We start from the raw sequence: 23829 nt of genomic DNA on the forward strand, positions 1-23829 counted from the left end.
TAACTTCGCTTATTAGTACGGTCAACGTTCATTGCTACAGTTGTGACTTAGTCGTAAGACAACGCGAGAAGCCAAGAGATGTCCAACGATTAGAACGCCTGTAATCATGAAGGTTCAAGTCTCGAACACTGCACAAGAATTGTATTATTGGTACGGTCATTAGCGCGGTAGGGTCATAGTCATCGTCAATAGCAGTACGGTCCACGATCACCAACAGCAGAAGTACGGCAATGAGCTCTGAGTAACATCATCGATGAAACGATCAGTACGAGTAAACAACCTACGGCCAGACTGACCATGAAACATCTATAACAGCGAGACACGAAGGCGATGGAGAATGAACGACCGTCGCCAGCGGGGATGCGCGGTACAGCTGCTGTACGGCCTCTAGAAATACGGCAGCAATCGTGTGCGTACATTACGGTCGTTTACGACAGTTGTACTACTCAACGGAACTGCGACGGATCAACGCTTTCTGGTAATTTGGAAGATTGAGTGATGTAAGCTGATAGATTTTCAATTTTGATTGTGTTCAGACTTCTCTTTTTCATGTACTAGAGACTTTTCTCAACTAAGGATGGGAACTAGAATTTTCAAATTTAATATGAAATTTACCAGTGATTCATTGTCACCGTTACCCTCTATGATTTTTGCCCAACCTATCCATACGAGAACTTATACATACGCACCTAAAGTAAGCCACTACGGAAACCAACCTGACAGAATTAAAGCAATTGCATGACGATCGAGCAACTAAATCCAAAATCTTTAATATCATAAAAAATTTCCATACCCATCGAAATAACTCGTCTTTAATTACTATATATAGTGCCAGAGGACTAGGGGTACTAATCATTGTGTACCAGCACTCTCATCCCGCCACCTGGCCTCATTTTAATCTAAATCTGCAACTAATCTACCATCAACCTATCATGACCACTTTAAACCCCGGACCTAACTCACACAGGTGAAAAAATAGTGAACCACGTCTATAAACCGACCGACTAAAGACAGACTATACCTACTTTAAATGTACTTGACGCCTAACTAATTACCATTACGGTCTGCAGCTATCATCTCAAGGATGCGACATGCAATGTATGTCGCATTATTAATGCGACATAGTACCGCAATATTTTATTTCGTAACTGATGACACTAGTGCTGTCGTCGTGCTTATCAAAAAATCAGATAAATTCTAAAAAAAATTTTTTAACTTCTAAAATACTTCCTGACTAGAGAACAGAACGAACTATTTTTGTCAGACAGCTTTAAGGTTTGTCAAACCTTAAAAATTTCATGCAAAATGTCATATATATAGTCCACACGCACAGTCTCATCTGTAAAAATTGGAATGACGTGCAAGACTGACTATAAGCTTAATGTGTGGATCACGCTTTACTGAATGAACTGAAAACTACAAACAAGTAAAACGACTCACCTAAATAGCCCACAACCTTTGGAGACTCGCCAGGAGGCACATTGCTATCCAGGACGGCGAGAGCTGCCGCGTGAGACAGGGTGCGTACAACAGCGGGAGTCATGTAGGGAGCACCAAGGAACGCTGGGGCACAATTAACAAGATGAAATAGTACTCATCAACAGTAAATGCGACTAGAGGACACGCATCAGTAATTAACAAGGAATGACACTTCTAAATATTCAACCTAATGATAGAAGAAGTGTATACCAGGAACTATAATATACTTAGAATTATTTTTTCTCACCCGCAATAACGTTGCATATGGTCACAACGACGATATCCCAATGGAAACTATACCCTTTCTTCAAGTTGCGCTCGGGTTTAGAAATCAGCAGTCTGGAGAAATAGAAAAAAATAGGACTTACAAAACGAGTATGGAACCTCAGCATATCATCGTACATGGTGACTTTTTGAGGGCGCATGCTGGAGGCCAGGCTTTGCTCAACTAAACCTTTTAGTTAATGGTCCTTTCTGTGTTAAAGTACGCCTGAGTCAGTAAAAGTCTATGAAGTCTAGTGTTAAAAGCCATAAAAGCCGCAGTGAGTCCTCTGCCACCGCTTAAGCATGCTCATGATTAAGCAAGAATCGCTTGCTTGACGAAAAGGAACCATTGGAAGTAATGTATCTCGATTTTGCACGAGCATTTGACATCGTTCTATACGAGTGGCTATTACGCAAAGTAAAGTCCTCGGGCATAGAGGGAAATTTCTGAATGGATCAGAGATCTTCTAGTTACTAGTAGGTAGACACACTAGACAGACGTCAACGGGTCAGAGTTAATGAAGCTGTGTTAGAATGGGCAACAGTGTTCAGCGGCGTACCACAAGGAAGCGTGCTCGGGCTTGATTTATTAGTTGCGTTTATAAACGATCTGTCAGAAGCAGTGTCAAGCGTGTGCTCCATGCATGTTGATGACACCAAAGGTTATATTGAATTCAAGGATATTGCGTTCATAAACGATCTGTCGGAGGCAGTATCAAGCGTGTGCTCCATGCATGTTGACGACACCAAAGTTTATGATAAAGTCAAGTATGCGTCGGAAAAAGTACAGATTCAAAATAATCTTGATAGCCTAGTTGACTGGGCTTATGAATGGCAGCTGTGATTTAATGCTGAAAAGTGTGAAGTACTTCTTCACCTTGGTAGGAACAATGAACAGCAAGCTTACAGTATGACAAGACATGGTTGCAACGAAATAGTGATTGAGAAATCGACAGTGGAAAAAGATTCTGGTGTTTAGGTCATCTAGGAGTTAACATTTTCTAAGCATATTGAAGGGCAAGTTAATAATATATCCAATAAACGGCTTTTACTGATCCGACACTCTTACAAGTTACTAGTTGCAGAAACGATGAAGCCACTGTTTATCCCTCTCGTACGCCCGCACTTAGTTTTGAAACGCTGTGTGGTTAGCCAATTTTATGAAAGACGCAAATTAAGTTGATAGTGTTCAGAGCCGTGCAACGAGGATAATTCCAGGCTCAAACGGCAAGTCTTGTGAGAACATTATAGATTATGAAGCTTAGTTGTCGACGTTTGCGTGGCTACCTCATCGAAGTTTATGCAGGTAAACTCGTGATATATATACAAGATTCCAGGAAGCTTACTAGAATATCAAACAACAACCAACACTAGGGGCCACGACTATAAACTGAAACAACTGCGGTGCAACTCATCCATGCGACAATACTTCTTCTCGCTTTGAGTCACCGATATTTGGAAGCGATCTCGCTGATGACATCGTTGGCGATGAGTGCGGTGCAGCCGAGTATAAATGCGTTCAAGAATACACTAGAATGACGAGATGAAGTCATTCGGGAGTATAGATTTCGACTACAAGTGCCTCCCATTCACAAATTGGTGGATGTCCTGCACCTAATTGGCTTAATTAGGATAGATCTGGTCAGACGGCCAGTCCCCAGGTCTCGCGGAGACAACTCAAGAGTATTATAAGCATTGTTGACTGGCCAACCCGGCATATTCTTCAACAACGGCATTACTAGGTTATGTTATGATCATACTGCATCTGGCCTGACCCAATCACCTTGCAGCATTACTCCATCAAAAATCAACCTGAGCGAACTTAACCAAGCCTCATTGGTTGTATGAAATTAGAGAGGTGAGGCAAGTGAGCGAGTAGAACCGGTCATATTCTGAAAGGTTATTGCGTGAATAGGTTGGGCCAGGAGAAGCTAGGCTGGAATTAATAGGCCTGCTTATGAGAGAGCATGCTTGAGTATTGGCTTTTACCGAGCTTTTATCTTGAAAAGTGTCACTGGTCAGGATTACGGCATGCATAGTCTGCAGCATTTTAGCTGTGGGCTGAATGGAGTTACTGTATGCTAAGGTTGAACGATGCATGGCACCAGGGCTCATTTTAAATGTTAATCTTGAGGCCCACGGATGCTCTTCCGCATTTGGTAGGTATCTATGAATGGATAGAGATGCAGGGAAACTGACTCCCAGGTACTTGTTTCTATTCCAAACCTTAGAATAATTACTTGTCATCAGTTATCTCATGAGTGTAGAGTGATCGAGTTTAAACTGTATGGTACGGACCCGAAAAACAACACCGAAAAGAATTTCTGAGCTAGATGGTGATGATCGTCACATATTTCTCATCTTTCCAACAGTAACGTAGCTCAAATTAAGAATATATTGTTTTCTTCAGCCGTTTAAGACGCTACAAAATTTCATAAGCCCGCTTAACTCACTGGCTGATGTTCGCTTCGATGAAGATGAGCGTGAAGATCAGCAGGGAGGCAGGAGCGCACATGAAAATTACCCAAATGGGGATGGGTTTATGCTCGCCGAAGGGGTTAATAATCCATCCTCGGAAGGAAGGGTCACTGGGCTGGATTCCCGGTGGCATGGTAAGCTTGTCCGTGTAGGTGTACTTGATGAAGTAGTCCACGAGCACCATGGACACGATCGCAATGGGCACGCCGAAGTCACCCAGAGACCGACGAATCTGCATCAATGACAATGTTTTCTTCCTTATTGATCGGCCATATTCAGACACATATTACAACAATGAAGCATTCAATCAATAAATATTCCATATAGGTTGAATGCAATCGATTTAAATAATTATTCGCATAAATAATTGATATTAGAATAAAAGCATTCACTTTGTTATCGGCATGGACCTTTCTTATAAATTCATGCATTGACATTGTTCCGTCTAACTCAGCATGCTTCAGTTGCTGAAAAATTACTAGTGCTAGTTTCGATGATCATATTTTGCTGATATTGGTGCACAATATTTTCAACAATGAGCTAGATCCCGTTCTTGACCTTCTTAGACTTCTATATTTTTCACATTGGTTCCGAACTTTATTTGTAATCGAGCAACACTCGGATAGCCTGCACAAGCAGTGGGGTACTCGCCGTATACCTAACGTACATACTACCACAAAAGAAGCCGTTATCTAGTATTAGTAGTTTTTCAATTATTCAGATGTTCTTCTGTACATTCAATTCGCCATTATCGAATTAAGTACAGTTTAAATTTAACAATATGCCACTGTGACGAGATACGTAGGTGGCATGTGGCAACACTGGTAAATTGTTGCTGATTATCTTACTTTGAGCTGCCACAATTTCAGTGCAAATAAGTGCGCTCCGATTACCAAACATAACCAAATACATATCGTTCATACCTCGAGCGCGTTATCGTACCAACTATAACGCCCTAGCTTGTATACCACTTGCATTGCGTGTACTATAAAGTTTGGAATGACTGTATCAAGGGGAACTTCTGGGTCGAAAAAAAAATTATTTATTAACTGACCGATCTTTCCGAAACTTCATACATATATGTAAAATGTTTATTGCGAGAAATTTAAGTTGAATTTAGTTTTAGTTGGTAATAGAGGTAATTTTAGAAATCTCTTTATTTCATTTGCGTGCCAAAACATCGAGACATATCATTCAATTCGTAATGCAAATATCTAGCGACTCTCTGAGCCTTTTCCCAAAATTTTTTGTTAATGTTATTTTTTTAAATTTTTTCATTTTTTCCCTTCCCCATTCTTAAATATATGATTAAAACAATAGATAAATCAGAAAAGAGGGATTCTAGAGGCACTAGATATTCTATCTCTAAATCGAATGATATGTCATCAATGTTAACAGTCGAATTTCGGATTCCCTTCAGGGTCGCCCCGAGTTCCATCGACTCGGCTTAGAGATTATTCAGGTGCAAATGCGTTCGGTTTTGTATTAAGGCCCTACAAGTTCTTTATTAATAAATGTTCAGCTCACTATGATTTTTGAATGAAACTGCTTGATATTGTGATTTCAGGGCATTGCCTGACGACAGGCATTGAGCAATGTATTTTCAGTTATACAAACAAGGTCTACAAAATTTCAATATTTTCAGGTGAGGTTCACAATTGTATTATATTGTGGTACGGTTCACTTAATTAAACGAGATGCAGCTGGAGAGAGTGGTTGTGGGTAGATGCGTACACGACGTTACACGTTTGACTTTTGCCAAATTGCCATGCCGGCAGCAGTTCACGTGTTTTACTAGTGATGATCAGATGTGGAACGGTGAATGTTGCTCATTTCGTGTAATCATAGTGGGAAAAGTGAAGTTGTATATTATTTTATTTAAAAATAGTAAATTTTAAAAGCTGATAATTATTAGAAACTAATAATTTATTAGCTTTCCTGAAAAATGTTTTTATAGTGGAGTTCGTTGAAAAACACGAGTCACGACAGCGGCAACGGCACTGAGAGAATAGTCGGCATGGCGCAATGATGCCAGTATTCTAGAATACTCAGTTGAGCTTCAAAGATTTTGGCGCTGCCAGCAATTGCAATTTTTAACTTGAGGTATCATTTGACATGAACGTGTTAGTTTAGCTGCTTTTTACAAATATTCAAGATTCTAAATTTTAAATCATCAAGAAAGCTGAGTTCATATGTGGAAATGCAAACTCAGTTTACAGTTCGACTGCGTGGTTAGGTTTAGTCTTTATCAGTCACCGAGCCGCTGCAAGAGAAAGACGTACAGTCAAGGATACAAATCGTAGTCGTAAGTAACCAAGTTGATCGTTTTCTGTGAATATGTGCTTGCCTTCGCTGTATTTCATTCTGATTTTCGTACCAAAATGAAATCGAAGTGTTTTGAATTGGATTATTTTCGAAAAATTAAATTATTGGAGGATAAATTTCCGAACTTGCCATTGAACATGGCAATGTTAGGAAGGTCACAAATTCCAACTGGAATTTCGACGGTAGCAAGTGAGCTATTTTTCTTTACAACCAACGTAGGCAGAATTTGATGGACTTGCGCAAAACAGCTTAGTGACGTGTCGTGAGATAACAAGTCGATAGCAAATTACACTGGATGTGAATCCCCGCTGGTCTCGTCTCTCCCTGAATTTCATTACCTCGAACAATTAATTACTATTTATGTACTTCGTACCTGGAAACACAGGAATTAGCTACCATATTGAATCTGCGCCTTGTTGAAATGATTAAAATCAAGCCCGGTAGATACACTAGGCTCTTTTCAAATATTTTGGGAGAACTTCGGTATTTAGGAACTTTGGTATTTAGGAATGGTATTTAGGAAGAATGTTCAACAGTGTATGTGATTGTTTGGTACTGGTGGATATGAGAGAAGGTTTAAATACTGGTTAAGGTGAATTTTTTTCTCTTCTGTATGAGGTAAAGGTAATGTTTGGTACCCTCAATAGGTAGGGATATGGCACCAGTGAATGGGGTGGCATGTTTTGTATGCGGATAATATGGTATAATATTGAACGGTGTTGAATATTTGAGAATATTGATCGTTGAGTGCAAGTGAATGTTGAAGAATGTGTGTGTATGGGCAACGTGTGAATATGTCGAGTGCTGTTGAATATTAGAGATTGTTTTGTTCGGGCAATGTGGGAGAATCTTTCATTCTGGTAAATACTAGTGAATGTTGTGGATAATGTGGAAAGGTAGGTTGGAAAGTTGTATTGACTGATATTATTCCCGGTTCAAGTTTGTGTTTCCTTGCCATTTGCTTAATTTTGCCACAGTGATACATATTTTGTTTCCGTCTTGTCTGCACATATACACATAGTGCGTACAGCCATTCAAATGCCCCCTGCCTTTCCCACATATGTATATGAGGGAAGGGAGGGGGCTCTTTTAACACACAGTTCAGATTCGGCCGTGTCCATGCCGAAGCTACCAGGTGCCAAATACGCGTGCCCCACGGTCGCCCCAAGCTCGCTCAGTCTGCGACCGGATTCTAATCAGAGCTCATTTCGCTCCTATAACCAGAACGTAAAGCGGGCATCGAGCCGATAATTGAAGCGCTGGGCGAGCTTAAGGCGTCTTCAATTCAGAAGCTAACTACCATCAAAAGTTTGATAGGTTTGTAGCTTGAAAATTAAAAGATAGATAGGTTTTAAATAATGCGAACAATTGCGATTTAAACTATTCAGGAGAGACATATAATTTAATAGATTAAAAAAGAAGTAAAGGTTAAAAAATTTGCTTGTATCCCCAGCTTTTCCATCGAATATTTCTTGTATTGAGGTACCATCATGCGCCGCTTGACCGATCGTTATGCAGTTTAGTGCAAATAATAACGTATAAATACCATTTTCCATAAAGAAATATTTCTACAAGAATAATAAAAACATTTCATTTAATATAAATTTGCAACTGCCTTACACAAAAACTAAAGGATCCGCATACATACGATATATTGGGTTCGACGCGCCTTTTCCTCAGCTAGAATATGAGCTCAGAAACAGGAAAAAATAAAAGATTTTTACCTAAACTTTCCCCTTTTCGGACTCATAATCATGATTCTCTATGCAAAATTTACCGTATTATGCTCCTAGTGGCCATAATAAGCCTCAAAGTTACGATCCTATGGGATAAAATTAAGTCTTATTATTCCAAATTCAAAATCCTATGGCTCAAATTACTGATTATTTTATATTTATACATTTGTGAGCCTAGCAGAAACAAAAATAATGTCAAGTATATTCATCATTCTTTCGTTGAAAAGTTTCAAAATTATTTGTTTTCCAGACTTCTAGTGTTCATTTTTTGCCTAACATTTTATTAGCTCTAAATTTTCTTCAATTTATTAACTTTCAAAGGTAATATTTTTTTAGTTTAGCTGAAATTTGTAAGTTATGAAACGGGATCAAATTTTAAGGTTTACTTGAACGTATTGCTTGTGAGCATATTTCGAACATTATTTCAAGAATGATGTTTGAGAAGTGAATGAACCTATCCATCCTCCAATTTTTAATGCTTACCGGACGCCCGAGGTACTTCGAGTTTCGGAATTTCTTGAGCCTAGTGGCGATGATGAATGTGCAGAACATGAGTAACAGGGAGAGAAGGGCAGTGTTGGGTTGTGGTGGAAGTTTAGGACGAGATGAGGCTGTGGAGGCTTTGGTCATGTTCAAATAATCTTCTGTCATGTTCATCGGGTTCATGGTGAACATGTCCGTATCGTCAGACGCTCCAGATTGCATCACGTCCTCGGTGGTGGACGCGAACCTGCGTTAATTATTAAAGCTATCAATTGGTTAGAAATGTCTGGATGTTAGAGCTGCCTTAAAGTAATGAAATCAAAATCCATTTATTAAAGAAAATTGAATGAAATCGTTGCTAGGGATCTAAGTGGATAATATAAATGATCTTCACATTCGTCAGGTACCTATACACATGAATTGGTTTACGGAAGTAATGCACGAGAAGTTGCACATATCGACGAAGGAATGTTTAATAATAATGAATTTCAAAGAACGAGGCGTCTCCAATTTTGCATACAATAAAATAGCAATCGGAACATCAATGAAATTTTTGGCAAGAGCAGTTGAAGTTTTGACGGTAACTAGGGCAGTATAACTCAAATCAGTATTAGGTCAGATAGAAATAAAAGCAAGGGTAACAATAACACCACGATATGTAGTTACATGTACGCCTCCCGGTCTGATGCTGTCATGTTGCCGAGCTCGACGACTTCGCTCATGCCAGGCATCATCGTGGTGATCAGTGAAGAACTGGCAGCCGGAAATATTATCAATAACACACGAATATTAATCTGATGACTGCATTATCAGCATACTCGTTAACAATTCAGTTAACAATAATCAGTATATATTAGTGAACATTATTATATACTATACCGATCATTGTTAACTGCTTAACCAGCTTTATGTATATATTTTTCGAACTATCGGTAATACACAGTTAATTTAGGCAAAACAGACTGAGCTAAGACAAGAACTTGATGATTTGACAAATAAATCATTGGTTACAAATATCGTGATATACAAATTCATTACTTGAGAGTGATTAGCATATTATAAATATTGGCAATATATTTAGAAAAACATTTTTTTCGGAGATTGCTAGCTCAACCAAATTAAATTTTTATATTTTTTAATTAATTTTAGTTCCTCATAACTGCTGATTTCAATCAATATTGGTTCAATAAAATATTTGAAACAATAAGTACCACTAATATACATATAGGCTACTTGAGCTTTTAATTGTTGACAAAAATATAAAATCAGCTTCAACAAAATGAATTTATTTTGGCCGCTAAAGATGGTCCAAGATATTGTTTAACAAATAATCGAATACTATAATATTTGAATTAAGAGAAAAAACGTTCTGAACAAAAGTCATATCATCACTCAAGGCAAAAATCAAGGAGTCTATAATTCAAATAGAATTTTTCCACATAAGATGCGTTTGCACTGAATACAAAACTAATGAACGATGTTTTAATGTTTATATGTTCTAGGGAAGATATAGAAAAAATGCGAAAGGGTACCAAATAATCCAATTAAAAAAACTTTATTTGAGAAAAACAATGCGGAAGGCACACTCATTTACATTCATTGACTGAATCGTTGTTAACACTAAAACGCGTATAGAAAAGAATGAGAGTAATTTTGAGTCGTAAAACTTTTCTTGCAATAATATTGCACTTCAATGAATTCGTTAGTTAAATGCTAATTGAACTCAAAAAATAACTTCAAAAATATTTTCTGGTTATCACTGACTGGTCTTTCGTGAAAGCATGCAAACATCTAATCATGCATGTCGTTCATTTGGTGCGTAATAACTAATAAAATAAATTTAATTTTATGCGTAAAGAACACTTTTCCTCGAAGTTCAACAAATATCTGTTATTACCATGAATACGGCAGATTAGAGCACGCATTCACGTCAAGAGGGCTGTTATCATCGTACGAGAGATTATTATTCATCACTCACATGGTCGTCATGATGCCGTTTTCACCGAAACAATATTCGGCGAGCAGCGGATGTGCAATGAAGATGTAGACGAGTTTTTCCATGGCTTCATAGATGAAGATGACGCAGACTAATGTCGCATAAATCTCCTCGACGAAGCGTGTGATGTATTTAACGACCGTCACGCCCTCCACAGCCGAGATGATGATCACGAACACCGTCTGCCAAATGCTGATCCACGTCCGCATCACTAGGAATTCTTCTCCAATCGAATCTGCCAACTGTGAGAACAATAGTGTACATCTTAAGTAGTATTTTTAATCGCATTAAAATGTTTAGAAAGTAAATACGGACTAAATATTTAAATCAAATAACTGCCTCGAGGTCATGCAAAAAAAGTTAAAAAAATACAGTGCCATAACTAAGATTCTATAAAAAATAGTATTGTATGCATGACAATAATGCCTGATGAAGTCAGAGCGCCTTTTCTTAAAATTCGTTCTAAGTTCTTTTTGCACATTTAGATTTTTTTAGCCCCTGCCTTCACCCCCGAAATCCTTACGTTTTCCTTCTATGAGGAAAAACGAATTTCCGTAGTTAAGAGATATTTGTATGACGAATCGAATGAAATGTCTGTCGATGCTGTGGCTTCTGGATGAAAGGATCGAGTCATAATATTATGCATTAAAAAAATTTGTCTGCAGTGCCATATAACTGAAAATGTTCGAAATGACCAAATCAATTTTCACCTCTCAACGGTTTTCATCCCACTTCTAAGTTGAGCAGCGGCAGTAATTTAGAAGGTTAGTAATAGAATTACTTTGTTAGTCATTTACTTTGGTAATTTATCGTTTTCAATATATAAAGTTAACTACAATTGCCCAGTCATAACACGAACTAAAAATTAAAGCCCACTCTGTTGTTGCTTCTCAGTACTTCTTTCTTGTGTCCTACGTAATCATTACGCATCCTTGGGTGTAGAGATGCAAAAAAAACGTTTTTTTTTCCAGAGTGTTTTTTTTTAGTTAAAAAAAACGTTTTTTATGTGTTTTTTTTTGTTTTTTATTGTTTTTTTTCTTTCATGTATTTATTTGGGATCAATATATCTATACCCTTAATATACATTGAAATGATGTGTTTTTAAATCTTATTTAACATATCTCATGTGTGATTTATAATTTATCAAGCCTAATACTTCTAGTTCAAAGCTTAAAAGGGTAAATAAACAAATTTTTCATTGATCAATTGTAGGTTATGCCCTATATACACCAATTTGCCCGCCCTCTCTGCTGTCAATCTATTCCGCTTCGCTGAGTGCACGTGCGAGTGCCTGCTGAACAAGCGTTCAACAGCTGCACTTGTGGGAGGCAAGTTCAGTATCTGACTGGCGATTTTTGATAGTTCTGTGGAGCCACACAAGCCAGACCACCAAGTCGATGGTGTGGTGTGTTTCACAGCATTTCAGATGTATGGCTTATGAAATAGTTTCTGTTTTGATCGGTAGTCTGCAATCTCTCCAAAAAGTTTGCCGCCATTAACACATGGCATGCTAGTTGCAATTTCATCTAGGACTTAGAATGCATCAACCTGTGGAGTCAAGGGTGATGTATGAGTCTCACACTCTCACTATGATGCAATATGCAAGGACGATTTAACAAGCCGCGCGGGACGCGGCGCCGCCTGGCAGCCTGCACCTGCTACGTTTATTGAAAGATGATGCAATAGGCAAGTAGCTATGATGCAATACCAATGACTTTGCTGTCATTCAATGATATTAGGAATTTTAAGATACAGCATAGACCTGTCACCTATCATCCTGTGGCCCTCAGGTAAAGTGATTATGGATTAATTTGCATTTATTTATGTTTTTCTAAAAAAAAAACAATAAAAAACATGTTTTTTTTAGGCTGATGTTTTTTATTAAAAAAAACTTGTTTTTTATTAAAAAAAACATGAGTGTTTTTTTTACGTCGCATCTCTACTTGGGTGTCAAACTGTCAACGCGTCTGAAGAGTTTTACCTACTATATTCCCGTTAATGGATTATTCACGTTTCCATGGTGGAATACGACCTCGTTCGAGTATTGTGCTGCCAGAATTTGAAATAGTGAGTATAATTGCTTGAAATGTAAACACGTCCCAAGCTCAGAGGCATTTCGTTCACCACTCTTTTTTCCACTGCTAATATTGCTTTTGCTTGATCAGTTAGTGGTTTTATAATGCAATTATTTTGAACTCACGTATTTTTCTTATTTGCCTACAGGACAGTTTGTATTCACATCGTCTGTTACACATAATGACGATAAAATAAGCCAAATGCTCTAATTTTTATCTGTTTAGCGTGGGTAATAATGTACAAAAATATTATTTGTTAGCGAATATTTCTAACAGTTGTCAGTAAATATACATTTTTTCACCAGTTCGTTCAACTAATGCGATCGCATAACTCTTAGATTGTAAAGATGCGGTGAAATTAGAGACGAAGAACAACCTTATTTGTCAAAAAAAAATCGAACGTTCTCAACATCTTTCGTTTGACCAGCAGTCACACTTCGACTGAAATTGAAACGAAGTTTCCGGTGACGTTACCGAATAGAGTGCCATGTCAAAGACCATGAGAGGGCCAGTCGCCCCGATGATGAGCAGCGGCTGGCCGCCAAATAAGGAGATTATGGCCCCACCGATGCAGGTGGAGATGAGTGTCTCACCAACGCCGATCTTCTTGTTCGTCTTGAGAGCTGTTATAAATGCGATGAAATGATATATATATACTTTCTAATTTCCTCCTAACAATCAAAGATAAGGACTCAAGAAAATTTTCTAAGTTTGCTAGTAAAAGTTTACAAACTGATGTATCTTGAACCATTCTATGTTCTTGAAGAATGTGAATCAGCATTTATAAGTAATTCATACAGGCACAAACTCACTATATATGCCACTGAAATCAAAGCGGTTTAGAAACTATAAAGATGATTGGCAAATTTCTAATATAAAATTAGAAGAATAAAAAGTTCCTTACTAGGTATACATGGTGATCGAAACCCACCATATAAACCTCCGAAAGTGATAGCTGGAGCAAGACTGGCGAAGAGGATAAAGATTGAAGCGGCAAGGACCTGAAGGCTTAGTCCATCTTTGAAGTCGCTGAGATAGAAGGGTAGACGCGACTTGATGTCCATGTAGACGCCGTAGAAAGGTTTGCCAACGCGCTTCATGGGGTCTCGTGGAGGATCAACTTTTTCCTTGTCCGTGTCGCACACGTCGGTTTGATGCTTCACAGGCTGATCAGACGACACTTCTGCAAAGTTAGCGAGTAAAAGAGATATCATCCATTAGTCAGAGGCCTGCAGGCTATATTTTTTAAGGTTTACCGAAATAGTTTCAATTGAATAATTACAGTAAAAAATTGTTGCTAAATGATTATTTGAGATGATTGGTGGAGAAATACTGACGAGGCTCAGCCGCTAGGCGTTTCCTGCGAAGCGTCAGTTTCCGTTTCATCATTATTTGCGCCTTCTCCCGTATTTTGTGCAGTGGGATGAGATCCGTGTTGGTCCAATCGGCAGGGGGAAGTACGAGGGATGCGTTCAAGAATTCGTTAATGGCCGACAACAACTGGCTACGAGAGTGAGAGCGATATGCAACCTGGAAATAAATTACAATTCAATAAATTCCGATGAGTGAATGAAAAACATACAGCCAATTTTCGATATACATTCTAAATTTTAACGTTAGCACTATCGTTTAAATATTTCCATAGCATATGTATATTTGCCGTTTATAAATGAGATGTGCATCATTTATAAAAGATGTGCCGAGATGTCTGAGATTTGCTTCATTTGCTAGTTGAAGGCTGGACCAGTTAGTATTTAACTGTCGATGATTATCAACCGAGCTAGCTCTACCGTTCTGGGACCTCTCTCTCATTGCTGGCTTGCTTTCATATCGGTATGGCGGTATGACGCTATAAATGTGACAATTTTTATATGTGCGGTTTCAGAAAGCTATGCAAGAATGACAAACCATCGATCTCTAACTCAGCATAACGCCAGAGCAGATGTAGGAAGAGCCTACAACAACCGGAATGGGCCGAGAAAACGATACGGTAATGGCTCAGAGCCTCAGAAAGAAGAGTTTTTGCCCCGCAAATTGACTAGCCAAAACTCACGTCGGTCGAACATTGCAAGACATTTCAGGGTAAGAATGTGGGGGGAAATTTGAGAAGACTTTCTGAATGAAAATCTTGTTTAGGTGGCCATATTTGTCATAATTTTTTTATAAGTTCAGGCAAAATTTGTGAAATACATCAATGGAAAAGAACATCTAATTCTTCATATTACGGAACAATAGCATTTTATTTTCAGCCTGAACCCTTCGTACGATAAGCGGCTACATAAGCTTTTAAGTTTGCATCATCAAGTAGAATGATTGATGCCGTTTGTACTGGATTTTCTTGATCAAGTTTCAGGACAGGAAAATAAAAAAAATCCCATCATTATATTTTTTATCACATACCGGTAATTACCTTCTATAGCGAATTGGCTAGAACATTACCCACAAAGAAATTTCAGAAAAAAATATAATTTTAGAAATAGCTACATGGTTTAGGGATGAACTGCAGTAAAGAGCTCATCTTTGGAAAAACTTTCCTTGATGTTCGCTGTATTTCATGAGCATTTATTCTGTTGTAAAAGTTTATCGTATTCGGGGGCTAGGCCAATGCTTATTTTACTGCTAAATTTCCGTAAAATTTCCAACATACAGTAGCTGTTATAGTTGATGGGAAGTAGGGGGAAATTATTTTTAGATTTCAAATAAAATCGTGAAAGTACACGCAAATTTTTTATCATGCGTTGTCCAAAGAATGAAATTGGTTCATGATATATTAATTAAAGTAAATAAGCTATTGCAGGAAGATGAAGCATCTTCGAAAACTATTTCACCATGAGAAGTTATTCGTAAGGCATTGCAACTATGATCTGAAGTAAGTGGTGTCGATTGAACACAAGCAATTAACTCATTCATATACGTTTGCTCCATAAATTTTGACCCAGTTTCCACTATTAATTTTTTTATAAATTATTATTTGTCAGTAATATCGAATAAAATTAAACTCGTACAAAAATATTCCAGAATTTGCTGTGCATTTTTGAGTTGCTAACAAAATTCAGTCATGCTCTTTCTGGGTTGACCTTTCGTTCGAAACTTTAAATTTATGTCCGAATTTATTCTCCTTTCTCTAATGAGGTACATGTCGGTAACTTCTACATTTTGGAAGTAACTTCGACATATTTTGGAGTAAAAATTTACGTTTTCTCATTTCCTGCACGCGATAAACGGGTGTAAATGCTGATAAATTCAAATGTGGGTATGATATGAATGTAGTTACCTTGTGATTGATGAGGATCGCGGCGAGAGAATACGTCATAGTTTTTAAGAAACCGGCGTCGACAAAATACCATTTTCACTGCCGTCCGTGCACTAGGTCAAGGCCAATTCAGCACAAGTTTTGATCTGGTTTGAGCCAGAGGTGTTTGGGTAGTGTTGCTTGATGGCATGATGGACTCGCCAGAGGGGACGCCTGTCGGAGACCACCACTGCCTTGCTTCGAATGGACTATCATGATCCTTTCCCTCAAGAAGTAGCCCATAATACTTTTTGACTGTAACATTATCAGCCGCAAGCCACCAGACAGATCACATCCACTGAATTAGATCAATCAGCCCACAGGAAAATAGCTTGACGTAGAATGGCCCAGCATCGTCTGCCACATGAACGGTGAGCGCCGGAGCTGTACGTATCTGTCCCGTGTGTCGAATCAGCCTACGGTCGAACGGCCATGCGTCGTAGAAAGATAAATTTTGGAACAGAACTTTGCTATCTGAAACTCAACCCAGATGCTGTAAGCTAAAAGTTACGTAATTTAACGAAGCTGCGGAAGTCACTCGTCGGCGGACGATAGATTTTGGAACAGAACTATGCTTTCTGAATCTTAACCCCGGATGTTTTGAGCTGAAAGCGACCGTCTGGTGGTGAACGGCAGGATTCATGCAGTTCCTGTTGGGCCGGGCTGGTTGGTCGCAGTCCGTTGTCAGCTAATTACAGTTCGAGTCAAAGTCAGGGTGTGAAGTGGGCGGTAGAGTATTCGATGCAACGTTCAGTGGTGGACAACCATAACTGTCTGGGCTATTCGCTTCAGAATATGTTGGCGTAAAGCTCTTAATATTTAAAGCCAGCTGATTTCATGGGCTGGTTACTGATGGATGGCTTGATCCGCGGCTGATTGGTGGTCATCCGGAAATCTGAGCACTAGGCGTTCCTTTCAAGGCTGCTTGGTGCACAATTTTGGTGAAGACGGCTGCGTACCCCGCCACAGCAAATGTACATAGCCTAACTAGCGCCGGAGCTGAACTGTGAACAGCGTCTCCAAATCTGAAACTTATTTTCTGTCGTACTCTCTCGCTCCTCGACATCCGTCATTAGGCTGCCTCGTCGGGCTTTATTTCTGACTCTAAATTTCAGCCTGTATTTCTTTGAATGTATGTTGAATATTGCTCGGCGTACAAAATATTTTTGGCTTAAAATTTAGTGTGAAGCTTTAGCCTCGCTACCCTTCACAGCAAGCGCCGCGAATGCGCTGTAACCGAACGTGTATAGTGCCAATGGTGAGCATTTCTCACCGAACGAGTAGTGCCAATGTAAATAGACTCGGGCGTATTCAAAACCGAGGATGGTTACATTGATGTTGCTGTTATATTTACACGCCTCCTCGTTTGAGGCAGCGGGTACGGCTTAGGAATTGGCATTGAGACGTGTTTAGTCTACAAAGATAATTGCTTCGGTTAGTAATAATTAGTATTCAAAGATATTCTGCAAAGGACAACCCAAATAAGGTTGAAAAGGATGAACTTTGTTTAATAATAATTTTGAAGATAGAAAAATGAATTTGCAATAAATCTTTTGCATCTCTTGAGTCCTTAGGGTTAACAGGGACGAACCTCACAGAAATGCTGGTCTGACATCAGCGTAGAAATCGATCGTCCCACTTCATAATAATCCATCTCGCCATGAAACGGCCCCAGCAGGACGAATATGAAGCGAACAGGCAATGGAACCTGGCGAAAAATTCGGCCAACACCACAAGAGACTTAGTAGCAACTAGCAGCAAACGGACTGATATGTTTGATTAACGGAAATACGCGATATAAAGTTATATGCGAAATTATCACTAAACTGAAACAAATAAACGAGGGCACAGGGTTTAGTAATGTAGGTTAGTTTTTGGCTAATTGAAACAATTGTAAAACCAACCTCCGAAGTAATTGAAAACGGTGCTGGTTCATACAAATAGTAGTTTTGATGACAAAAGTGGTAATGTCCAAATCCGAAAAGGGAAGTAAGCAAAGCTATGATAAAAATTATATGGAAGTAGTCATTGAATCTACTCATGTTAGCATAATTGTCTTCTCAACGATACTTTTTGCGATGCATCAGACAATCAGTGCATTTTCATCACACAAATCGCCTTTAACGTATATATGGTTTTGCGAATTCGCAAAAATTTGCAACTGATGGGCATTCTCACCTCAACAAGGTTGTCCGTCATGACGCTCTCGGCAAGCCTGACGAAGACGATGGAAGGACTCTTGAGGAAGTCGACCGCCCCAACGAGCACCGCTGTCGCTTCTGTACCTTCCTTCAGCTTCTTCATGAGGTCCGTGTTCTGCAAGGTCTCCGTGATGAGGGTACCCTCACCGGTCTCAGGCTGTTGTCAAGGATCAATTGAACCAACATTGGCCCGTATGCTAAATAGGGCACTAGCACAACGAAGTATCACTATGCACTACGAAGTGTCCTGTTGGTATGCTAAATACGTCACAGACACTAAGCACTTCGAAGTAGCTCTACAATGATTCGTGTCGCTTAGTGTCGCACTACTGATTCGTATGCAGAAAGACTTTGAAGTGCTACTTCGCTGTTAGAGTACTTTATAGTGCCGCACTACGGTATGAGTCTATTGAAGAATGGTAGTTAGGTGCTCAAATAATTAATTGTTCCCTAAGTAATTCTCATTCTTTGCAGAAGATTGATGTAAAGTGTCTAATTGTGATGGTATATAATGGTACTAGTGAAAATTGTGATGGTGAGCTGAAATTCGCAATGCGTCTGCGCACCTTTCCCATCATATATATATTCAAAGGCCACGCTTCCCAAAGACATCGAACAAAAGAGAGAAGCATGGAAAGTTCTTGCAGAAGAATTCAAAATGACTCCAGAAAAAAAAACAAAAAAGAAAATTCAAAACATGGTATCAAAAACAAGAAAAGTATTTTCTACGTCTACGCTGTTCATCTGTTTCGCCAAGGAAAATGTCAGCCATAGGAATAACACATTGTTCACTGAAGCGGTACACTTTTTTATATTCATGGCATGCTGTTCCTGAGGTTTTTACGCGATGATGCCTTTGCTGTAAGCCAAACAGATACATAGCTGACGAAGTAAACAAGGTTAAATATACCGTAGTGTCGTCGTGAAGTGCGGTGTGTAGGACACTTCAGATTTTTGTAGTGCGCGTTATGCTTTTGGCCCTATTTAGCATACCAACCGTAGTGTTCCATGCCGCACTATGGCTTGTAGTGCGTAGTGCTACTTCATAGTGCTAGTGCCCTATTTAGCATACCAACCGTAGTGTTCCATGCCGCACTATGGCTTGTAGTGCGTAGTGCTACTTCATAGTGCTAGTGCCTTATTTAGCATGTCAACCGTAGTGTTCCTTGTCGCACTAGTACGGCACTACGGCTTGTAGTGCGTAGTGCTACTTCGTAGTGCTAGTGCTCTATTTAGGATACGGGCCTATGTCTGGATAATGCAGTTACCTATTTGAGGTATTTTAGCACTAACTTTAAATCCGCGTCTTATTGTAGCAATAATGTGACATGTATTCAGTCCAAAACGAAGGAGAAGGCTACAAAAGAGAAACTAATTTTAGTTCTCTGCAACGCTAATTTCAATAATTAGAAAATCTATTTAGGTGATTTGGTGGATTAATTTATTAAGTCCATGGTCCATGCTTAATTGTAGATTTGCGCAGAACCAACACTTTCATTTGAATTTTGATGTTACAAGGTCAACATCTTACGTGGCTTCTGTTTCCACGTATGACCGTCAAGCGCGAACTAAGAGCTCTGAATCAGATTGATGGAATGAAACAAAATGTTTTGTTACTTTTTCGATGCTTCCAAAGTTCTTGTTTTTGGGAACAAAGTTTAACAGGTTCTAATTACCAGGTTTTTTGCATTTAGATGCGTCAGATATAAGGAACAGATTTCTTTGTTTTAGTTATACAAAACATTTTTGCATGAGAAATGTTTGATGAATTATCAATATATATTATACACAGAGGGGGGCAGTAGCGCGCTACATGTAGCGGTAGCGGCTCTACATTTAAGGCAATGTAGCGGTAGCGGTAGCGCCCGCTACATATTTAAGTAGCGATACGAGGTTTTGCCGCTACAGCGCTACCGCTACATTTATAGATAAAGCCTTTAGATTTTACTTAAAGGGACCGGCTACCCTCCAACAAAACATTTTTGTTTACAGACGGATCGTTTTGAAACTTGGTACACTTATGTAAAACAGAAATCTAAGACCTTTTTGTTCATGTAAATTTAAAAAAAAAATGAAAGAAAACGTGGAATTAGTAGAAAACGGCACATAAGGGGTACTCTAAAAAAGTTTATAACTTCTGCAAATCACATGCTACAATGTCGAGACACATTCGATTTGTAACAACAATATCTAGCGACTGTAGAACCCCGATTTTTTATTTTCCTCATCGTTTCTTTTTCGGGTTCTTCCCATTTTTTCACATTTTTACCCTTCCACCTTCCTCCCCCTCCCATACATAAGTCAAACCATGCACATATAAAAAGAAACTTCTAGAGTCGCTATGTATTGTTACATGGTATGTCTCAATGAGAGACATACATGGTATGTCTCTCATTGCCGTAGCTTGAAAACTGTTGGAGTTATGATTTTTCTAAGATGGCGTTTTTTGGATTTTTAAATTGTTCAGGGGTGCCAAATAAAGTAAAATTCATTGAAAACAGAAGAATATGCCCAAAAAGTCTTGATATTGTAGCCCAAGCTTTCCCATTGCCAATTATTTGCATTCAAGGTACCAGCACGCGTCTTTAGATCTATTTATGTTCAATTTAACGTGAATAATAGGCTATAAATGGGACTTTTTAAATATAAATATATATATAAATATTCATTTTACATAACTTTACAACTGCATTACGCAAAAACTATTGTATGAACATCCATAGTAGTAGCTTTGGTAAACGCGTCTTGTTTGTAGCTTTCAAACGAGTGCAAACACTTTGCATTAACCTGAATAATGACATATAAATACCATTTATTTGTAAATAATGATATAAAATGATCATTTTATAAAAGGTCAAGACTGTATTACACAAAAAAGTATTGCATGTACATCTATGGTAGTAGCTTTGTTGTACGCGTCTCGTTTGTAGCTTTCAAACGAGTGCAAACACTTTGTAATTAATGAGAGTAATGATCTATATATACAGATTTAATTCAAATAAATCTTTGTACATATTGTTAAAAAATTTTCATATATATTTTTAAAATTGTCTTCCGCAAAAATTATAGCACGCACAGACATACGGTAAACTGCGTTAGACGCGCCTTTTCAGCAGCTACAAAATGAGTCAAGAAAACGGTAAAGCCAAAATTTCCGATTTTTATTGTAGCCGGTCCCCTTAATAGTATTAAATATTATTTAAAAACCAGCATGATACATACATAATATAAATTGCAGAATAAAACTGTACGAAAGATTTCGGTGTAATGTTGTCAACCTCAGCCTGTTACTAGTGTCAACATGTTAGTTGTTACTTGTTAAGTTGTTACGGTACCACTTTCAGGTATTTTTTCATCTTTCAGTTTGCTTACAGTTATTTTTACACAGTTATTTTATGCTTCACCTTCCCTACATGGATGTCTACTTTAATCTACCAATCTCAAAAATAATCCACATATATGTACAAAAAAAGACTGATTTTTTATGTATATGTGGATAATTTCTTAGATTGGTAGATTAAAGTTCACATCCATGTAGGGAAGGTAAAAATAACTGTAACTTTTATTTACTGTATCTAATCCTGGGGTAAACCATACTAGTTCGGTTAGGTTAATTGCAATAAAGTTGCATTGATATGTTTAAAAATGTTTTATTATTATTAAATGGTAATGAGTAAATCCCAATAGCAGAACAATAAATATTTAGAGATTTCCAATAATTTTGCCATTGTAGCGGCTAATGTAGCGCGCTACATTTTACTGTAGCGGTAGCTGTAGCGCCCGTTACAATCCAGTGAGTGTAGCGGTAGCGGTAGCGGTAGCGCCCGCTACATTTAGAGCATGTAGCGGCAGCGGTAGCGGCGCTACATTTCCAAGTAGTGCTGCCCAGCTCTGATTATACATATATTGTTAATATCTAGCTGATATAATATATATTTATATTATCTTGAAGTTAGATGAAGCATAACAATCGGAGGCGATAAAAATCTTGTCAACTCCAATTGTTTATTCATCATCGGTACATACCGCATAAGAGCATACATGCTTTAATTTTTTGAAGACGCGTAAATTATTGAAAGTATTTTTGAGTAAATTGATTACAGTCGGTCTTTAAACATTAAATTGTGTAGAAGCGGAAAGCAGAGACATGACAAATTTCTTCAAACTCGCGTTTGTAACAGATTATCGAGAACAACTAATAAACTAACATAATCTAAATACATTCAGATAAGAACCGTTACGCGACTTGTACAGCATTGGAAACGTTGTGTGGTCACCGAGATTTGAAAAAGACAGAAATTTAATAGAGAATGTTCAAAGACGTGCAACAAGGATAATTCCAGGCTTGAAGGGCAAGTCCTATGAAGAAAGATTGAAGATTATGAAGCTTCCAAGCCTCAGTTATCGACGTCTGCGCGGGGACCTCATTGAAGTATACTCATGGTCTATACAAGGTCCCCGAAGGATTACTAGAATTTGAAACAAGAACTAACACCAGGGGCCACTGCTATAAGCTAAAAAAACTGCGCTGCAACTTCTCCACGCGACAAAATTTCTTCTCGCTTCGAATCACCGACATGTGGAACAGCCTCCCCGATGACATCGTTGGCACTCCAAGTATGAACGCGTTCAAGAACAGACTAGATAATGCTATGGAAAAATATATGTTCAGATTTGAAATGCCTAGCACCTTATCGAACCCGTTGGAAGTCTAGTAGCTACTTCAAACTATCATCAGTCATGAAAAGATCCGGTCAAATGACACGATTTTAGATCTTCTGTGAACAAGGCACGAAAAGGAAAAGAATCGGCGGCAGGCCACGTCAGGCCTACGCTCCAGCGCCGAGATCACTATATGTTATGTTATGTTATGATGAGTTAGGCGAGCGACTTGTATAGCATTGTGATGTACGGACAAACGCCCGCCGTCATTACATAACCTATCGTACTCCAAACGCAAAGAGGATTCACAGTCCAATGACTGTTGAAGCACACATTCTTCAAACGCGATGCCACATTTATACTATCATTATGTAATTTTTTGAATAATGTTATTTCTGGTTTATTTCCCTCAATCGTCACGTGGTTTCACAATTTTGGTATGTTAATCAATGAATCGAATAGTCTATTATTTGGCAAGAAGATGCGCAAGATACTGGATTATAATTTGAATTAGCTTTTGCATAGCCTTGTCTATTTTATTCTTGAACTCGTTAATACTCGGAGTGTCAACAATTAATATCATGCTGAGAGGCTCTTCCACATGTCGGGTGACTGGAAGCGAGAAGAAATGTTGTCGCGTAGATGAATTGCAATGCAGTTTTTAAGTTTATAGCCGTGACCCCTGGTGTTAGTTCTTGTTTTAAATTCTAGTGATCCTTCAGAGACCTCGTATGAACCATGGGGGTACTTGTATAATTCAATGAGGCCTCCACACAGATGTCGATATTCGATAACAGAGGCTTGGTAGCTTCACAATCTTTAATTTTTCTTCATAATA

The 23829-nt window shown here is 38.4% G+C and overlaps 1 protein-coding gene across 2 annotated transcripts in view; it reads right to left on the reverse strand.

Moving 5' to 3' along the window:
• Nucleotides 1-23829, reverse strand: part of LOC108664930 (anion exchange protein 3) — a 53313-nt gene that overhangs the window by 8752 nt on the left and 20732 nt on the right. Inside the window, exons 7-17 of one of the 2 annotated variants that reach the window (XM_047880111.1) lie at nucleotides 18307-18444; nucleotides 17720-17836; nucleotides 14174-14366; nucleotides 13768-14019; nucleotides 13311-13459; nucleotides 10744-11003; nucleotides 9432-9518; nucleotides 8766-9012; nucleotides 4197-4453; nucleotides 1727-1818; nucleotides 1441-1563 (exon numbers count right to left, since the gene is read on the reverse strand). In XM_047880111.1, the coding sequence (XP_047736067.1) occupies nucleotides 1441-1563; nucleotides 1727-1818; nucleotides 4197-4453; nucleotides 8766-9012; nucleotides 9432-9518; nucleotides 10744-11003; nucleotides 13311-13459; nucleotides 13768-14019; nucleotides 14174-14366; nucleotides 17720-17836; nucleotides 18307-18444 (1915 nt within the window). Of the gene's footprint in view, nucleotides 1-1440; nucleotides 1564-1726; nucleotides 1819-4196; nucleotides 4454-8765; nucleotides 9013-9431; nucleotides 9519-10743; nucleotides 11004-13310; nucleotides 13460-13767; nucleotides 14020-14173; nucleotides 14367-17719; nucleotides 17837-18306; nucleotides 18487-23829 lie in introns of both variants that reach the window. The other variant, XM_047880110.1, reaches the window with a different exon arrangement.

This window comes from Hyalella azteca, unplaced genomic scaffold (genome assembly GCF_000764305.2).
Source record: "Hyalella azteca isolate HAZT.00-mixed unplaced genomic scaffold, Hazt_2.0.2 contig4664, whole genome shotgun sequence".
In the NCBI taxonomy this organism is placed as follows: domain Eukaryota; kingdom Metazoa; phylum Arthropoda; class Malacostraca; order Amphipoda; family Hyalellidae; genus Hyalella; species Hyalella azteca.